At 40.2% G+C, this 18872-nt stretch overlaps 2 protein-coding genes and 1 pseudogene across 4 annotated transcripts in view; 2 read left to right on the forward strand and 1 right to left on the reverse strand.

Moving 5' to 3' along the window:
• The window catches only part of LOC145464749 (beta-1,3-galactosyltransferase 5-like), a 56167-nt gene that overhangs the window by 34903 nt on the left and 2392 nt on the right, over positions 1–18872 (forward strand). The gene's annotated exons all lie outside the window — the stretch shown is intronic.
• On the forward strand, positions 396–5189 carry LOC145464769 (uncharacterized). 2 transcript variants are annotated; one of them, XM_081448563.1, is made up of 3 exons: positions 396–1535; positions 1728–1842; positions 2022–5189. In XM_081448563.1, the coding sequence occupies exon 3, from the start codon at positions 3208–3210 to the stop codon at positions 3517–3519; it is 312 nt and encodes a 103-aa protein (XP_081304689.1). In that variant the 5' UTR covers positions 396–1535; positions 1728–1842; positions 2022–3207; the 3' UTR covers positions 3520–5189. The 2 variants fall into 2 exon arrangements, with proteins under 2 accessions (XP_081304689.1, XP_081304690.1); XM_081448564.1 differs by having other exon boundaries at positions 2297–5189.
• Positions 5311–17185, reverse strand: LOC145465067 (uncharacterized; annotated as a pseudogene).

Consider the following 18872-nt stretch of genomic DNA (forward strand, 5'->3'; position numbering starts at 1 on the left):
TTAGACTTACGATCGCGAAAACTCTGCGAGACTTAACGAGGCGCACAAAACCGCTAAAAAACAAGACAGTGAGACCCGTGAAATTCGACTAAAATTTTGCGAGACCCAGAGATTTTGAAGGACCATTCGCCACCCCTGTAACTGATTACTGTCTTAATTTCTCTGGAGTAGCACTAAGCGAGTGGCAGAGAATAATTCAGCCCAAAAGCCTGTTTGATTCTCGAAATTCAAGCATTAAGACTACCTTATGCACTGCATGAAATGGCATGTATAAGGAGGTATAATGGACCCGTATAGTTAAGTGTACGGAAAGGTATACTGAAGTATACGTGTAAGGTCTGTGTAATTATCAGTATACGTCTATATCCTTATTCTAATGTATACTGTCTTGTGGAGATTACCTTATACCTAGTGTAAGGGAACCTTATATGAGTTGACACAGTAAATTCAAATCGTTTGTTATTTTGTATCATAAATGAAGGAAACGAAAGCCCCCACTGCTGAAAATAGTGCTGTTGTGAAAAATCATACCCCGTGATAATGAGTGCTTCGTAGAGATCCACTACGCGAAAAGCCAAATATTCGGGCCCGAATTCGCTCGAATACGGATCGGCGCACGCCGCGTATGCCGCAATATTCTGACGTATTCGATTACGGCTGACTCGAAATACACCTGGAATATTCTAGAGGAATCCGGCCTGTTTTTCCGTATTCAAATTTAATACTCGTGAATGACTCGAAGTGTTCGATAAATCATACGCGCCACGTTTTGGTAGATTAATGTCGCATTAGATGTTCTTCGAAGATATCGCGATCATTTATGACTCGAACATTTTCGAATACTCTCAGGAGTACCCGACGGAGTAGTCTCCTCCGCAGCCGTTTTTTGGGATGTCACGGCTGCGGAGGAGACTACCGACGCAGCCGCTCGACAGAAAACCCGCTCTACAGGCTGCAATTACGCTGGCTGGGAAATATTAGCATTAGATTATTTACTGGCTGGGATTTTCTTTCAGCGTCTGGCTTGCTAAAACCTTATTTAAAACACTGTCCCTAGCTGGTAAAAGAGTGACTTTTCTGTTTCTTCTGGCTGTGACTTTTTCGAGAAAGCAATCAATCCCGCCCTGGGACGTAAAAAACGCGAGACGATAAACCGCAAGCGGTCGTACTTACTCCCAGCGCCACGCGCTGCAAAAAAAAAAAAAAAAAAAAATGCAAATCAACGCGCGCGTGATGCCATGCCCGAAAATGATGGCTCCACTGTCAGATTGTTGCGGTTTATCTTTTTCATCAACCAGTAAAATATTGCATAACACCAGCAGCTGTCATTTTCAATGACGTAATAACACTAGTATCTCGAATGGCCGAATCCGTTAAAAACGTTTTTTTCAATGGAACACGGCCGATCTCCAGGATCTCCGCTCGTTTGTCGTTCCAAAGGCCTTAAGAAGCCGTCACTTCAGAAAACCGCTACTGGCGCTATTGTGCTGCAAGCAGTCAGCAGTTATAAAGAAACAGTGGAAAGCAACTTAAAGGTTGGTAAATTCATTCCTATAATTCTCTTGCTTGCACACGGGACAGTGATGGTACATTGTGCTGGAATCAGTGACACTGTTCGCTGTCTGTTTTGCATTAATTCTTTCATTTATAGACAACTAAATTTAAAAAGGTATCGGAGGCATAAGAACCTAGACTCTAAGGTATTCATTTACATTACTATTTTGCAGTCATTGTGAGTTATTTCGAGGGCTCCGCTGGTAAAGGAAAGAAACGAGATCTGCCAAATCTGAGATCTGCTGTGAAAGGGACTTGGCGCAGACAAGCAAAGCAGCTGGATAAAGGGTAGGCATAATGTTCTGTTTATATGCGCTAGTCGTCTGCATCGGTGGTCAACTTTCCTCTCTTGATGCTAAAGTTATCACGTAAAGTAATCTCATTGTACCATACACTCATCGTTTCGCTCATAACATTTTCGGGTTGCTATAAATCTGCAAATTTGCTTAATCGAAAATTTCCCGAAGGTTGCCGGAAGACGAAGGACAATGGTTTGCCCTCTTTTTCAGTCTTATTGGGTACATTAAATGCCTTCATCGTGGTTCAGTACCAGCATAACGAGTTAATGTTTGTCCTCTGGAAAACAAGGGACTATCGCGCGTTGCTCACCGGAAATGGCCGTCGGGTGAATTCATTCCACACTGTTTGCTGTCTCTTTGAGAGAAATGCTTTTATTTTGAGACCCTAAACTTATTAATGTATCGGCGATTCAAGATTGCCGGGAGTTAATTTACATTTGCAGGCATTCTGAGTCATTTCAAAGGCTGGAGAGAAAAAAGAAAAGAGACTAAGGGAAGACATCTGCCCGACCTAAGTTCCGCTGAGAAAAGGACTTACCAAAGGGACAAAGCAGCTGGATAAAGGGTAGGCGTATTTGTTTATATGCGCTAGCTCGGACTGCATTGTTGGACATGCAACTATCCTCTCTGATGCTAAGATAAAGGGATCATTGTATCATACAATCAACGCCTCCCGCTCATGGCACTTTTGTTTTGCTTTAAATCAGTGCAACTTTGCATGATAGAGTTTTCCGAAAGTTGCCGGACGACGAGGGTCAATTGTTTGCCTTCTTTTTCAGTCTTATTGGGTACATTGAATGCAAGGGACTGTCGCGCGTTGCTCACCGGAAACTGTAGTTAAATCATGCAATGTATTTTATTGGCATAATAAGTAAAATGTTAAAATCGTCTATGTTATTAAAATCTTTGTCAGTTAAAAGAACTCAAGATTTTACCTTCTTAAACTTTCCTTCAGTTTGTAGTTGAGAAGGAAACAACTTTCGTCTTTCCGTGCGGCTTTCTTTGAGCAAAACTATATCATTTGTCGCCTTTAATTGTGTTTCACAAAGGGCCCGGACGCACTGGGCAAATTTTTGTTTATTTTGCGAAAAAATCTGTCATCAATTCCCTGAGACAAGTGCGTCATCTACCAAATTTTGTCAAGGCTTACCAAACTTCAAAGACGCCGTCGTCCTGCCTCGGAGCAGGATAAATTTTTGTCAGGCGTGAAATCTGACAGATTTGTCAATTTACACGCCATGATTTGAAGGAAAATGTCAATCAAGAAAATTTGATCTCTATTTTTAGTCGGAGTATTTCAGTCCGAAGCCCGCCAAAATTAAATTTATATTTGCGCGGCAATCAAACGATAAACATGGAAGATTCGTACCTCGGTATGCTCCATGACGATCCGTTCGCACAGTACAACTATTACGGTTCCCAAGTCTACGTTAACGTTCCAGCTGCATCTCCAGGACCAAGCTCTGCTCAATTTGTACATCCGTATGTCCACCCGAGTGAGCCCAATACAAGTACAAGTGCAAGTTTCACGACTACATGTAATCAAATTGAAAGCAGCCAAGCTGAGGATTCAAGAGCAGACGAGAGCAGAAAAAGGGGCAAAGGTCCAAACAAACAAGCGGCAAAGCATGGTGTTAATTTCCATGTGATTGACACTTGTGGTTAACAAATATTTTGCTGTGATTCAGTGCGCCCACGCTTGACAAATTAAAAATTTGGCAGAGACAAATTTTGTCGAGATTTTTGGAAGGGCCAAACAAATTTTGTCAGTCCAGTGCGTCCGGACCCAAAGCTAGCTGGTTGGACTTGTAGGTTCTGCGTGTAATCATGTAATAATTGAATTTCCGTACTAGGAACCGGAGGATCTTTCGAAGCCTAAAGAAGACAGAAATCAGCGAAGGATTACAGAACTCGCGATCGTTTGTCATTTTGAAAACACTGTTTTAGAATTGTGAAAAGCAAACTACTAAGCAAGTGTCCGGAAAATATTGCAAAAGTACAATTTGACGAGCATAACGCGCGATGTGTTTGATTGCGCCAAGCAAGTGAATTTCCGGTAATAAACGCGATCCAAAACAGCTTTCATTTGAACTCGTCGTTGACCTACCAGTTGAGGCAACGGTTTCAATCTGCACGCTAGTGCCGTGAATCAACTGGAGCCGTGTAATGAATGATTTATCGATGAACTGTATATCGAAGTGGACACTTCTGCCAGTTTAAAATTCTTTGACCAAAGAGCGCACGTCTGGATAATAATTTTGCCAGATTATTTGGCAGGCATCTGTCGCCCGTGGTATTGGGCGGGCGTAAAGGCGAAAACTCCCTTTTTTTTTTTCGGCATGTTCACTCGCTTAACACAAGGCCAATGGGGCGAATTCCTTTGGGGTGATCCAGGTCAGGATTTATGATCCGAGATCACACTGATCATGTTCAAAACGAGAAGCCGCAAATGACCTTTGGAACGTCAGGAGATAAGTTGACCCATGAGAAACTTGACAGAGCCTTAAGACATGACCGCAAACAAAAGAGGTTGTATTCGTAATTAGACGCTTTGACAAGGTCTGTGCACCCAGTACGTGCACAGGAACCACACAAAATTGCAAAAGTCGTTTCAGTTCGTCGACTAGTAGAATGGGTGATTGGGGGTATAGATCACGTTTCACGGAAAATAAAAAGGCCTTTTCACAATTCACGAAAACTGATATAATATTGGCATTTTACGCTTCACGGAATATATAAAAAAAAGAACGTTTTGGAAAATCACGGCTCACGACTACTAAGACAAAGCTAGTCGCTTCAGTTATGAGCAACTAACGATTCCTTTTGCTCCGAATCATTCCGACTTCTGTCGTGAGTCTTTTGCGGTGATCGCCTTACGAACGACTAATGATTGCTTTTGCTGCGAATCCTTGCGGCTTCTGTCGTGAGTCTTTTGCGGTGATCGCCTTACGAACGACCAACGCTTGCTTTTGCCGCGAATCCTGGCGGCTTCTGTCGTGAGTCTTTTGCGGTGGTCGCCTTACGAACGACTAACGATTGCTTTTGCTGCGAATCCTGGCGGCTTCTGTCGTGAGTCTTTTGCGGTGATCGCCTTACGAACGACTAACGATTGCTTTTGCTGCGAATCCTGGCGGCTTCTGTCGTGAGTCTTTTGCGGTGATCGCCTTACGAACGACCAACGCTTGCTTTTGCCGCGAATCCTGGCGGCTTCTGTCGTGAGTCTTTTGCGGTGGTCGCCTTACGAACGACTAACGATTGCTTTTGCTGCGAATCCTGGCGGCTTCTGTCGTGAGTCTTTTGCGGTGATCGCCTTACGAACGACTAAAGATTGCTTTTGCTACGAATCCTGGCGGCTTCTGTCGTGAGTCTTTTGCGGTGATCGCCTTACGAACGACTAACGATTGCTTTTGCTGCGAATCCTTGCGGCTTCTGTCGTGAGTCTTTTGCGGTGATCGCCTTACGAACAACAGTTACTAACGCTTGCTTTTGCTGCGAATCCTTGTGGCTTCTGTCGTGAGTCTTTTGCGGTGATCGCCTTACGAATGACCAACGGTTGCTTTTGCTGCGAATCCTTGCGGCTTCTGTCGTGAGTCTTTTGCGGTGATCGCCTTACGAACAACAGTTACTAACGATTACTTTTGCTGCGAATCCTTGCGGCTTCTGTCGTGAGTCTTTTGCGGTGATCGCCTTACGAACAACAGTTACTAACGATTACTTTTGCTGCGAATCCTTGCGGCTTCTGTCGTGAGTCTTTTGCGGTGATCGCCTTACGAACAACAGTTACTAACGATTACTTTTGCTGCGAATCCTTGCGGCTTCTGTCGTGAGTCTTTTGCGGTGATCGCCTGACGAACGAATAACGATTCCTTTTGCTGCGAATCCTGGCGGCTTCTGTCGTGAGTCTTTTGCGGTGATCGCCTTACGAACAACAGTTACTAACGATTACTTTTGCTGCGAATCCTTGCGGCTTCTGTCGTGAGTCTTTTGCGGTGATCGCCTTACGAACAACAGTTACTAACGATTACTTTTGCTGCGAATCCTTGCGGCTTCTGTCGTGAGTCTTTTGCGGTGATCGCCTGACGAACCAACGCTTGCTTTTGCTGCGAATCCTTGCGGCTTCTGTAGTGAGTCTTTTGCGGTGATCGCTTTACGAACTACTAACGATTGCTTTTGCTGCGAATCCTTGCGGCTTCTGTCGTGAGTCTTTTGTGGTGATCGCTTTACGAACTACTAACGATTGCTTTTGCTGCGAATCCTTGCGGCTTCTGTCGTGAGTCTTTTGCGGTGATCGCCTTACGAACAAGTAACGATTGCTTTTGCTGCGAATCCTTGCGGCTTCTGTCGTGAGTCCTTTGCGCCGAGCACCTGATGAACGACTAACGCTTGCTTTTGCTGCGAATCCTTGCGGTTTCCGTCGTGAGTCTTTTGCGGTGATCACCTTACGAACAACTTGCGATTGCTTTTGCTGCAAATCCTTCCGGCTTCTGTATTGAATCTTTTGCGAGGATTTGCTATTTCGCCAAGGAAATGTTATACTGATAAAGGTAGCTGACATCTGTTTGTTTCGTAGGTTTATTTGATTATAAAAATGACAGACACTTGGTAGCCAAAGCCTAGTGAGGGCTTTGTAATCTTGTTTTGCTTTTACTTCATGAGCTAAACAGTTTTTTAGTTCTTTGCATGGAGGTTCGTTGACTTTTTGGAACAATAACTCTGGGAAATGAAATGAATGTGAAAGTTTGTCGTATGTAAGCGTTTGAAACAACTGATAGGTTGCTTGTTGTACTTGTAATAACAACAATAGATCTTCATTAACTGAATATCTAGATTACGTCTGTTAACGGAATGGACATTGTTTATACTTCACTCTTCTTTTGGAAGGAATTCACGATTTATTTTCAGAGTGAAGCTTGGATCCCTCAAGGATAATCAGAACACTGTAAGCACATTTTATCTTTCCCCCTCTTGGTTTACTGTTGTATGGTAAGTGTAATCTTTTGAGTGTTACGAAACCTTTCCACTCAAAAGTAAAAATGAAACCACGAACGTATTTTTTTGCGTTCAGGGTACGCAATACTAAATCCGTTGTTATATAAATAGTTTTAAGGAAATGTACCTTGCTATGGTATATTGAAATTACTCGCTCGCTGGCTGGCAAAAAATGGTATACTCGAACATGCTGGCAAACTTTCGGCAAACTTTTTTTATGCTGGCTAGCTAGGTGACAAATTTAAAGCATGCTGGCTCGTTGACGACCTCAACGTCGAGCGCTGGCTGGGAGTCCGATAACTTCAAAATCATGCTTGCTGGCGGTGAAGAGCGGGTATTTTTTTTCCCAGGAAAGTTAAATATTAAACAAGATTGACGTAGCGACACTCGGGTAATGTTAAGCACACTGTATGGTGGATTTTCTTCGAAACTGTCGTTGGGTACTCCTGCACTCTCAGTTGTTCGAGAGTTTGCAACTGGAACAAGCGATGCACGACGCCTCTTCTGACGTGAAGGTCTTCGAATACTAATGAATACGTCAAGTATGCTCTAATTTTCGAGAATCGCACGCTATGAATACGAAAGTTATGTCACATTTTTCACAGCCAAAGATGTATTGCGTCGTCAAGAACGGGTTTTATGCAGGTAATATACGCTACCGCGTAGTTCGGTCCGACAACACGCTAGTGTTTCGAAGCGTGCGACTGGAACACGAGACTCATGCGAAGTATGAAACGTGTTCATGTTTGAATACTGAGGCATACGTGAGGTTTTAAGGTATTCTAAACGACACACTTCAAGTGTTCTGTGGTGTTCGACTGGGACACGAGACTCGTGCGAAGTATGAAACGTTTTCATGTTTGAATACTGAGGCATACGTGAGGTTTCAAGGTATTCTAAACGACACACTTCAAGTGTTCTGGTGTTCGACTGGAACACGAGACTCATGTAAAGTATGAAACGTATTCGTGATTGAATACTGACGCCAACGTGAAGTACTGAGGACCCATACCAAAGCTTGTATATCCCCCAAACTGTGTTCAAACTGCCGAGTGTAACACACTTTTAAATTCCTTTGGATTCCTAACAAAACCCACCCAAAAGAAAGAAAATTATCAGGACAACATGCATGTTATCCCAACAAAACGTAAACAACTGCCCTTATGACATCTTCATTTCATTTCAAATAATACTTTATTTATACTGAAATAATAAAACTTATGCTGTTACTTGTTCGTGTATGTTTATTTTCATCAAACTATGGAAGAATTTACATTGCCAAGACCCTATGTTGTGAAAAAGTATAAGGAACCATCTGAGAAGCAAAACCTAAAAAAACACTATAACATTTTGTATGCTTTTACTTTATATCTATATGCTGCTTTGTTATGAAAAAGCATAAGCATCTGAGAAGCAAAGTCTTTAAAAAACACCATAACATTTTTTTTTGCAAACTTTATAACCAGATGCTGCTGTGTTATGAAAAGGCACAATGAGGCATTTGAGAAGCAAAGTCTAAAAAACCACTTCTATAACATTTTGCATGCAACTTTCTAACTAGATGCTGCTATATTATGAAAAAGCAGAAGGAACCATCTAAGAAGCAGTCTAAAAAACACTTACATTTTGTATGCAAACTTTAGAACCAGATGCTGCTATGTTGCGAAAGAGAATTAAGGATGAATTAATGAATTGCTGCTTTGCATATTTAGAGCGGTTTTCAGTTGAGTGTCGAAAGTAATAATTAGACAATTACTTTGGTTTTGGTTTTGGTTTTACTACAGTTCGAGATTAGCTGAGAAGTCTAATCGGTAAGTAATTGGCTTTGGTTTTGGTTTTACGACACTCAATTGAAAACCACTCTAACATGATTATTGTTTGGTTCAACAATTGGAACCCTCTTAACATTACCATATACCTTTAGAGGTGTCTCACACAAAAGGGATGTAGTGCATCTGATTTAATCTGTAGACACTGTATGTAAACCCCATATCAAATTAAAACTTATAGAGCTGGCTATCAAACTATACCAAGGACTTTCAAATAAAATGAATTGCCACATTTTTCTAGACATTTTAGTGCTGGCATGCAAATCATTATTATTATTATCACATTTTGAAAGCTACATGTACAAGTCAAAGCGAACTTTGTTTCTTGTTAATTTGTTTCTCGGTTTCTGGACACAAAACACGAAAAAAATTGCTTGCGTGTTGCCATATTCAATTGCAGTAAAAAGTTACAGAACATTTCCAAAACAGGATTAAAGAATGGTGGAGTGATCATTCAAAAATCACTCTCAGAGAAAAAATATTTCAAAATAAAAATTAACAGACATGGATGATAAACTAGCTACTGTCCAAAATTTGAGGCAGACTCACTTTGACTGAGCTTTCAAAAAGTGATTTGGATGCTCGCATGGAGAAACCCTGAAAAATTTGACAATTCATTTTATTTCAAAATTCTTGGTATACATGTACGTGTAGATTGATAGCCAGCTTTATTGGCTTTAATTAGACATGCTAAATGGTGTGGGTGCAAGACACTGAAAGATATAGGGTAACCTCAAGACAAAGAGCTGAAAATTCAAACCAAGACCTGAGATCAACACTAAGTGTTGACAGGATTGATGACCAAAAGGTTTTACAGTCACATTTGGAAAGCTACACTGTAAGCACCTGAGTTTCTACTGCATGCAAAAACATACTTAAGATGCCTTTGAGAGAAGAGAGAGTTGAGTTGCACATTAATCAAGTTTCCAGTGCAAATAAAGTATGAAAGGATGTGAGGGCCAGAGTTTGTGGGCTTAAAAACATTAAAAACCATTCAAGCAACAATGTTCAAGGTTACAGATTATGTTTCATTTTGCATTGACAAAGGCAGGAGAGCTCTAGAAGCCTTTCATTTTTTGCCAGATATGGTGCAAACTTTTTATGCATTAATTAATCCAATCAAAATTTGAGTATCAAATTCAATATTGTTCTGAATTTTCAGCTCTTGACCTGAAATGAGTGGCTAATAGCCACTCTGAACAAACAGAATGAACTGATTAGATAACTTCATGTAGACATGCAAACAAATTCCTCCTTAGGCTAATAGCCTAAACGAGTAATAACACTCAATTTTCAATATTTACCTTTGGAAGGAATATGGTTAGTACAGTGGAATCTCGATTTAACGAGCCTCTATATAACAAGGTCCTCAGTATAACAAATGATTTTCATGGCCCCAGTAATAGTAGACTATACAGAAAAGAACCTTGATACAAACCCTGTTATAGTGAACATACTTTGCCAATTCCTTGGCACTTCATTATATCAAAGTTTCATTGTAGTTTGACATTACTATAGCAAATTGTCTTGAAATTTGTAGTGGTCATCAATGAAACAGGGTTTACATGTACCTTAATATAATGTATATATAAAATAACAGATGACGAACTAATCAAATGTAGATTTGACTTGACATTTTATTACTATTTAGTTTCGTACTACACAACTTGTGTGCAGTACTCATCAGATAAAATTGCCAAATGGGAATTTACATCATTGCACTGATTTGAAATACACAAGCGACCACTGGAAATGTGATAGCTACAATAAGTGAATGCTTTTACAAAACAAAGGAAAGTTGGAAATTAGGAATAAACTCTGTTATTACTGAAATACAAGAGAAGATTTAAAATTTAACATTTAACATTTTTCAGGAGGAATTTGTTTGCATGTCTACATGAAGTTATCTAATCAGTTCATTCTGTTCAGAGAGGCTAACTCAGGTTTACAAATAATAAAGTACTTCTCCCAGAGGCATAGGTTACATCGATTTGAAGCGGGGTTATATTGGGCAGCCTCCAAGTGACTTTGACAATAAATCAAAGTTCAAAGTCACTTGAAAGATTTTAAAGCAAGCTTTGTAAACCTGAGTTAGCCTCTCTGAATAAATGGAATGAACTGATAACTTCATGTAGACATGCAAACAAATTCTTCTTGAAAAATGCTAAATTTTAACTGTTAAAGCTTCCGTTGTTACACAATAGTAACAGTGTTTATCTATAATTTCCAATTTTCCTTTTTTCTTTGTAAAAGCGTTCACTTATTGTAGCTATCATATTTCCAACGGTTGCGTGTGTATTTCAAATCAGTGTAATGATGTAAATTCGCATTCGGCAATTTTATCTCACGAGTGCTGCACACAAGTTGTGTACTACGAAACTAAATAGTGATAAAATGTCAAGTCAGATCTACAGTTGCTCAGTTTGTCATCTGTTATAATCACGCTCTAGTTTACTACTGAGCACTCTGAAAACAGATCCGCAAATCACCTTGTTTATATATAAAATATATTGAGACTGACTAGTGAAATGCCAAAATTTACTTGCCAATATAATTTTTCCAAAGCTCTTACAAAAATAAATCTTAAAAAGTCTCCATGGCACCCTAAATAGTCATAAATACATACATGTATCTTGTAAGCCAGGGTTCGTCCTCACAGGTTTTCCTTTTTTGCTTCAAATAAGGAGGCCAGGGATTATACATACATGTAAGGCATTACCAATTTTACTTCATCCTATGATTAAAATACAATACGCATAAAAGGTTAGTTAAGTTTATGTGTAAATCCACACTGGGAAACCTCAAATCAAGCTTGCAGTACTAAGGAACATATCATAATAAATCAATCAGTAAATTTTACACAGTAGTTTGATTTAATGGTTTAATTCACCATCATTCCCATTGCTGTCCCTCTTGAAATCAAGGTTACATTAACTTCCAATGTATAACTTCTGCTTGATAAAGAAATATTTACAACCAGAGGTAATTCTATACCTCTTATGCAAACATTACAACTGAACTTTACCCTGGAAACTTAAGCTTAACTTACTCGTACGTACAAGACAACCCGGGAAGACAACGATGGCTTACGTTTTACCTGTTGTTGTCGACTCGTACCTCCGTATGTATCGATGTTTTCACCAGCTGCATACCACCAAAAACTGCTTGAAATCGTGCACAAAGAAGAAGCGAAGGTAAACTGAATTTTGTCCGCCAAAGTAGAGTTTTTAAACAGCGAAAAAGGACCAAGAGATCGATGCAAGCTTCATCATTTCACACCTTTCAAAAAGGACGCCAAAAGATAGCGCGAGAACCGAGAGAACCTGGTATCTAATGTGGAAAACCGCTGATCCGTGCTTGTTGAAGGTCGGACACTCAGAATGCTGATGTAGGTCGTTTCTCTCATTTCGTTACAAGTCGTTTCGAAACACATTTAAAGTCAATTTCGTTTCAAAAGTAACCTCGAGGAAAAAATTTGATTAAAGTGTTTTCGTCTTCGTAATACGTTTTGTGATTTCTTGTTCAAGCGTAACTGCAATGTTGATATGATGGCAGGGAGTCGACTGAGGAAGCTATTTAACAACTAGTAGCAATCAGAGATTATGAGAGTGCGTTCGACGCTCTCACTTTAACATATAATTATATATCGTAAATAAATGATTTCACTAGCTGATTTTCAACCTTTGTCTATTGCTAAAATCAACATTTTTCAGCAGCAACCGAGGTTTTACAGTCAGATATGCATAGTGTCAAAGTCCATGCTAGTGAAGAGGTCACGATTTGTTGATACGCTGCGTGACGCTGCCAGTTTCTGTAGTCTCTCAAGTTTCATAGAATATTTAAATTACGAACATTATTCTAAGCTAGCATTTGCAGTCGCGTGCTCGTTTCGCGACTAATTCGAATATTTCCCCTGATGAATAAAGTAGTCTCATGGATCTTTCCTTCAGAGTAAACAATAAAATTTCGACCGGATAAAGACTGAGCTATCTGTCACGACTGGAACTAATCAACAAATGTAATCAAAATGTAGCTGTTCCCGCGGTTATCATCCCAAAGCCAAGTCGTGTTAATAAACAATGACAATTTCCTCAGATTGCGATAAATGCTGCCGTCGAAGCGTTTAAATTCGCCAAAATCTAACGCCGAGAGCACATAATAGCGAGGCGTACGGCGACTGAATGGAAAGAAGTCAAAAAAAGATCCATCGGAAAGACGAGCTCACACGGCCTGCTCACATACTCACATGTTCGCCACATGTCTTATCACATGTCTTACATTGTAGCATTAAACGGTACCAGTTTACTGGCCGTGACATGCCCCTGCAAAAATCAAGCGGGGTGGCCATTTTGGTGTCCTTACAGGAATGTGGTTTTTTTCAGCCTAGAACCGTGCACTGGGAGATTAACTCTGAAAAGCCACAGGTCAAAATTAGGTTTGCGTTCCACTTCGTCGAACGCAATTAGACCCGTAGCCCTTGCGGGCTACGGGTCAATAGTCCAGGAGGCGAAGCCGAATGGGCTATTGACCCGTGGCCCTTGAGGGCGAAGGGTCTAATTGTTTTAGTATCACCCAACTAGTCGGACAGAAAAGGTAATAATAAAGTTAGCAAATGCAAGTTGAAGAAATATTTATTTGGGAATAAAACGAAAGAAAGCGTCACGCTCGATGGCGCCAATTTCGCTACTCGATGACTATTACTAATAGTCCCCTAGTAGCGTAGCCAATCAAAATGCAGGATTTGCATTAGTCCACTAGTTGGGGGATACTAATGGGCCGTTATTTAGGAGTTTCGTTGCCCTGCGGGCTCCGGATTTAAACTCATCCCACAGAGCAAAGATATTTGTCTGAAGGTCTCGGGACTTTCTCCACTGAATACAGCAAAACTTCTCCGAAACGAACTTGATTCCTCTTACTACCAAACTTTGCGCAGCTTTACATGTCTCTAGTCAGTTTAACTTTGCGGAACTTTACGTATCCCTTAGTGTCCTATTTGCGGTTTCGTGCTGTGTTAACCACTTCAGACGAGACGGGTCACACAAAGAGAAATCGCTTTGTAGTGATTATCCCGAAAACGTCGGTCAAAACCGAATGAGGGGAATTCGAAGTAACAACAAAGTGTGTAAATTTCGTGACTCAAGCAAAACAAATGCGCTGCGCCGACAACATGAACCAAAAAAGTACAATTGTTCTGGTCAACGAACGAACACACGGTCGTGCTCCTGCCGTATGCCCGTATTCGATAAGAATTTTCCAGGTCCACGTCACGGTTGTACACGCCATGAATACTCTAGAATTCTATAGCTTTGGCGTCAAGATCACGTATTCGAGGTTAAACGTATACACGCGCAGATCGCACATACTTTGAATTCATAGTCTAAATTTTGCTTCCAGGAGAATGCTATGCACCCGAACTGTTACCTTCTTTTATAAAGTTCTTTTTACAAAGGGTTCGCCATCATACTCTAGGAGTACGACAGATGTGTGGTATACTTTAATGAAAATCCTCGAACGATTATGAACGAAGCGTATTCCACCATATTCGACACGAATATTCCAGGTGTACGTCACGTGTTGTGTGGGGCTTGAATACTCCAGGATTCTATTGCGTCACAATCACATATTCGAGTCTAGAATACTCTAGAATATTTTAGCTTTCACGCAGTGAGAAGAACTTACTTAGCGAACTTATCGGCGTGTAAAGGGTGTGTAAAGTAAGCTTTAAGTTAGATAAACAGTTATAAACGCCGGTGGTATCAGTATTAACACATTTTTACCCTTCCTTGCGGATTTCGCACAGGTATCATTAACGAAAGATAGTCATAACACATTTATACGCTTCTTTGCGCATTGCGTGAATACATCAATAACATATTTCAACGCTTCTTTACGCATTGCGTAAAGATATCCATAACGCATCTGTACGATCCTTTGCGCGTAAAGATATCAATAAGGCTTCTTTACGCCTCTTTATGAATCGCGTAAAGGTATCATTAACTCATCTGTACGCTCTTTTACACGTTGCGTAAAGATATCAGCATTCTTTATGGATTGCCTTATAAGGTATTATTATAGTGCGTAACCGGGTATGACGCTAAAACGACGCCTCTTTACAGACTTAAGGTTACCGTAAACCTTCGCGGGTGTCCTTAGCGAAAAAAATATCACCGCGCTGTCTTAAAGACAGCCACTACAAATTATATATCAATGCAAAGGTTATAGAATGCTCTATTCGATAAAAATGGTTTTGCCTCAATTTTTTTTAATCATAAGGCGAGCGCGACCTAAAAGCGCGAAACGACCGACGTTCCATTGAGCGAGTTTATCGGGTATCAAACTCGATCGCATCAACAAAGCTACTGCATTATATCATTCACGAGGCACAATCATCAAAACCGTGTGGGGGATTTGCGTTTTTCAAAATTGATCTCCTGCGATGGCTTTCGTCGTAAAACGTGTCGCTGTATTTTTGGACATCAAACTTGACAGAAATTTTCCAAAACAACCAATAGGAATATCGACAAAACCTCACACGGTTTTGATGATTGATGCCTCGTGAATGATATAATGCAGTAGCTTTGTTGATGCGGTCGAGTTTGATACGTGTCAGTGACCAACACGATAGCATATGCTTCTTTGGTCACTGAGCACATTTTGTTTTGGTTTTATTATTATTATATTTTCCTTATTTTTAATTAATGAATTTTTTGTAATAGTGTGCGATAGTGAAATATGTCTGTAAATAGTGTCAATTAATAAAATCTGAAAATCTGAATACCCGATAAATTCGCTCAATGGAACGTCGGTCGTTTCGCGCTTTTAGGTCGCGCTCGCCTTATGATTAAAAAAAATTGAGGCAAAACCATTTTTATCGAATAGAGCATTCTATAACCTTTGCATTGATATATAATTTGTAGTGGTTGTCTTTAAGACAGCGCGGTAATATTTTTTCGCGCTAAGGACACCCGCGAAGGTTTACGGTAACCTTAATCACGCATCTTTCATTTACGCTTCTTTAATTTCTCAACGGTATTTAAGATCACCTGAACGTATCGATCAATAATCTGAATAATGCTTCGTTTGATCTCATCTCTATGTATCGAGGTAAAACGCGTTCGTAAAAGAAAAACAGACCCAGGAATCGACAGGATGAAGTGCTAGAGCGATTACATGCAGCCCATGATTACTAATGAGATCGGAGACCTAAATATGATACGCTTGATCAGTTTCTGATTCTAGTTCGTTTTGGGCTCACAGAACAATGAGTGTCAGCGGCTTTGCCAAGGGAAGACCAAATGTGTACCCATACATGGCGTACGTGACCCAATTTCTTTGATTTTGCCGGTTTACCGCCACATTTGAAAGGCGTGCAGATTCGTTGAAGACGGTTTACTTTTTTATTTCGTTGTCGGTTAGAACTTACCTTAGTTTTTGAGGCAAGGGATCTTAATTGGGTAATTCTGCAAACGGTAAGAAGTGGAATTTGAAGAAACATAAGACGAAGGAAACTCCATTTAGCGAACACTATGTGCGGCAATCGATCGAGCCGTCTTCGCTTTCCTTTGGAACTCACTTTGGAACTGAACACGGCATCGTGCCACAAAGAACGTTTTTCAGTCACCGGGAGATGGATAGTCTTCCTCTTTGGTCTATACAACACGCTATTATGACTTTGAACAACCTATCTGGAATAGAAATCATGACTTCTGAAAACGTTAACCATGTTCAGGTAAGCTGTAGCCTTAGTTTCATGTAAGCAAGGGAAGCTTGATGATCTTGATGTTTTTATCTACTTGCAAGAGCATGCTCTCGAAATCATTAAACCTTGCTGAAATTATACACATCCTCAAACCGTTTTTAGTATAGGAGATTACACAGAAATGTGCTCTAAACGTACTTAACTGAAAGTACATTTTATCCCAAAGGACTTAAATTACAGTCTGCAAAATGCTGTTCTCAGGACAACTTGTGAAGAGAGTCATTTCAAGTCAAGAAACTTCAAGTACTCGTGGCTACGGAGGCGAAGGAAAAGGGAACTCTTAACCCGCATGTTAACCTTGTGTTTCTATTAGACGGATGCCGTCAGAGGACATTTTACGTAAATTTTATTTACGTACTCCATTTGGAAAGTACGTGTTAGAGAAGCACGAGACAGCTTCCACTTGGTTGAGTTTAAGATAGAAATCAAGCAGGTTTTAATTTGTAAATGATGAAGACAAAAAATAGCAGAGAAGAAAACGATAAAAATGTTGCCACTGCCACTGAGAGTCCCGCAAACAAATTTCATTCTAGCTAAAAACCAGGGTCATTATCCACGAAATATACGAAATCAGCACATATTCCTTCGACACCACATTCAGTATACCCCTTCATTCTCCCAGTATACACACACTATACTGACATGTGGCCTGAACTAGAAGGAGCCCTACCACAACTGTAAGATTCCGTATACACACCGTCCACAGACCTTCCAGTAGTCCTTTTTTCCTCAGTATACATCACGTATACTGGCATGTATGCTGACATATAAGGAATCCTGCCACAAGTGTGTAAGATCCTGGTATTTTCCTTGGCCAACCCTGAAATATACTTATCATTATGCGGACCTTATACATTCTGCCTCATCCTTATATTTGTCTTATACGGATAGATACGCTGAATGTCTACGACCTGAGGAAGGGTCCTTGTACGGACCATTTTGTACAGTGTAATATATTTTGACACACAGAAAACCAACCTGCAGCCAAGTGTCTACAAAGAAAAGGTGAAAGAAAAGGTTACGCTCTATTTTGCACGCAGTTCTTTTCCTGTCCGAACGATTGGTGTCGCGAATTCTTTAAGGGTAAAGATTATTTCTCACCAACAGTAACGCCCACGGATTGAACTGCTCGCGTTAAAATCAGGATAGTAGCGACCATATACGCACGTACCAACCGGTTTATTTACTGGTTGAAAGTGTCTTTAATAAACAAATGGGCTAGATTGACAGTCTATAGAAATGCTACGTCCTCAGTGACCATTTTCAAGACCTCAGTCACAGTTTTTCACCATACGGACCTCTCCGCCGGCAAATAACATATATTTTTTTTTTACTATGGAAAAGCGCCTTTAATAAACAAAGCAGCTGGCTTTACAGTCCGTAGACTCTCCCATTTAACCTACTGACAATTATCCCCAAGGCTGTCATGCAAGATATAATTTATGTTTGGTAACTGTTATTTTAAAACAGTTTGTGAAAACCATTGTCACCGTCAAGGGTTTAAAAGGTTATGCTCTGTTTTGCACGCTGTTCTTTTCCTTTCCAAGCGATTGCTCTCGTGAACTCCGAGTCCTTAAGGGTTTAAATTATTCCCCTCACAAATGTCGCGTACGGATCACTGTTCGTGTTAAAATCAGGCACGTAGCGACCATACACGCATGTGCCAACCGGCTCCGAAAATCGAGAAAAAAAATTTTCGGTTGGCTTGACAGTCTGTAGACTCTTCTATTGAACTTACTAACAATTATCCCGAACATTGACATGTAAACAATATAAGCTACTAAGGAAAAGGTCAAAAAGTATTATGGAGGGGTGGGTCATCAGTTTTTAAGCCTTCGGTAAGGAGTGGGTCATACAGTTTTCAGCTACTCATGGGGGTGGGTCATCCTATTTTGTAACAAATAATCAAAGTCTTGAACTACTAAAACAGTTGGCCACACATGCATTAAAATTTTGTACGTATTAACAAATAACTGTTAGCCCTCTTTTGTGTCTTTATATGAAACTTAACTTATAATACATGCACGAGATTTTTTTCGTGTTTTACTTCATTGCTGTATTGTACCATGTGGTAAAGGCAACCACAATGAATTTTGTTAATTTTAGCCAACTTATGTCTACATGCTATTTATCGGCAAGGGTACGGGACTCGTGTTCATGGGTCTGGGACTCACACTCTTGAATTTGCTGGCTGTGTGAGTCCCAGGACTCACTACAGCTTTTTTCTAAATGGATCACTGTTCCATAGGAACAACACTGGAAAAAAATAAATACAACACAAACACCTGTGATAAGCATTGTCTTCCAACGCAGTTTTTTTTACAAAAAAAAAACAGTACTTGACGTTTCATGTGCTAGTCGACATAAAGCCGTTTGTTGGGACTGTAACGAATTTTACGTTGAAAAAACAAAACGAAGACTCCATGACAGAAAAAATCAACA

The sequence above is a fragment of the Orbicella franksi genome, chromosome 13 (genome assembly GCF_964199315.1).
Source record: "Orbicella franksi chromosome 13, jaOrbFran1.1, whole genome shotgun sequence".
Classification (NCBI taxonomy): Eukaryota; Metazoa; Cnidaria; class Anthozoa; order Scleractinia; family Merulinidae; genus Orbicella; species Orbicella franksi.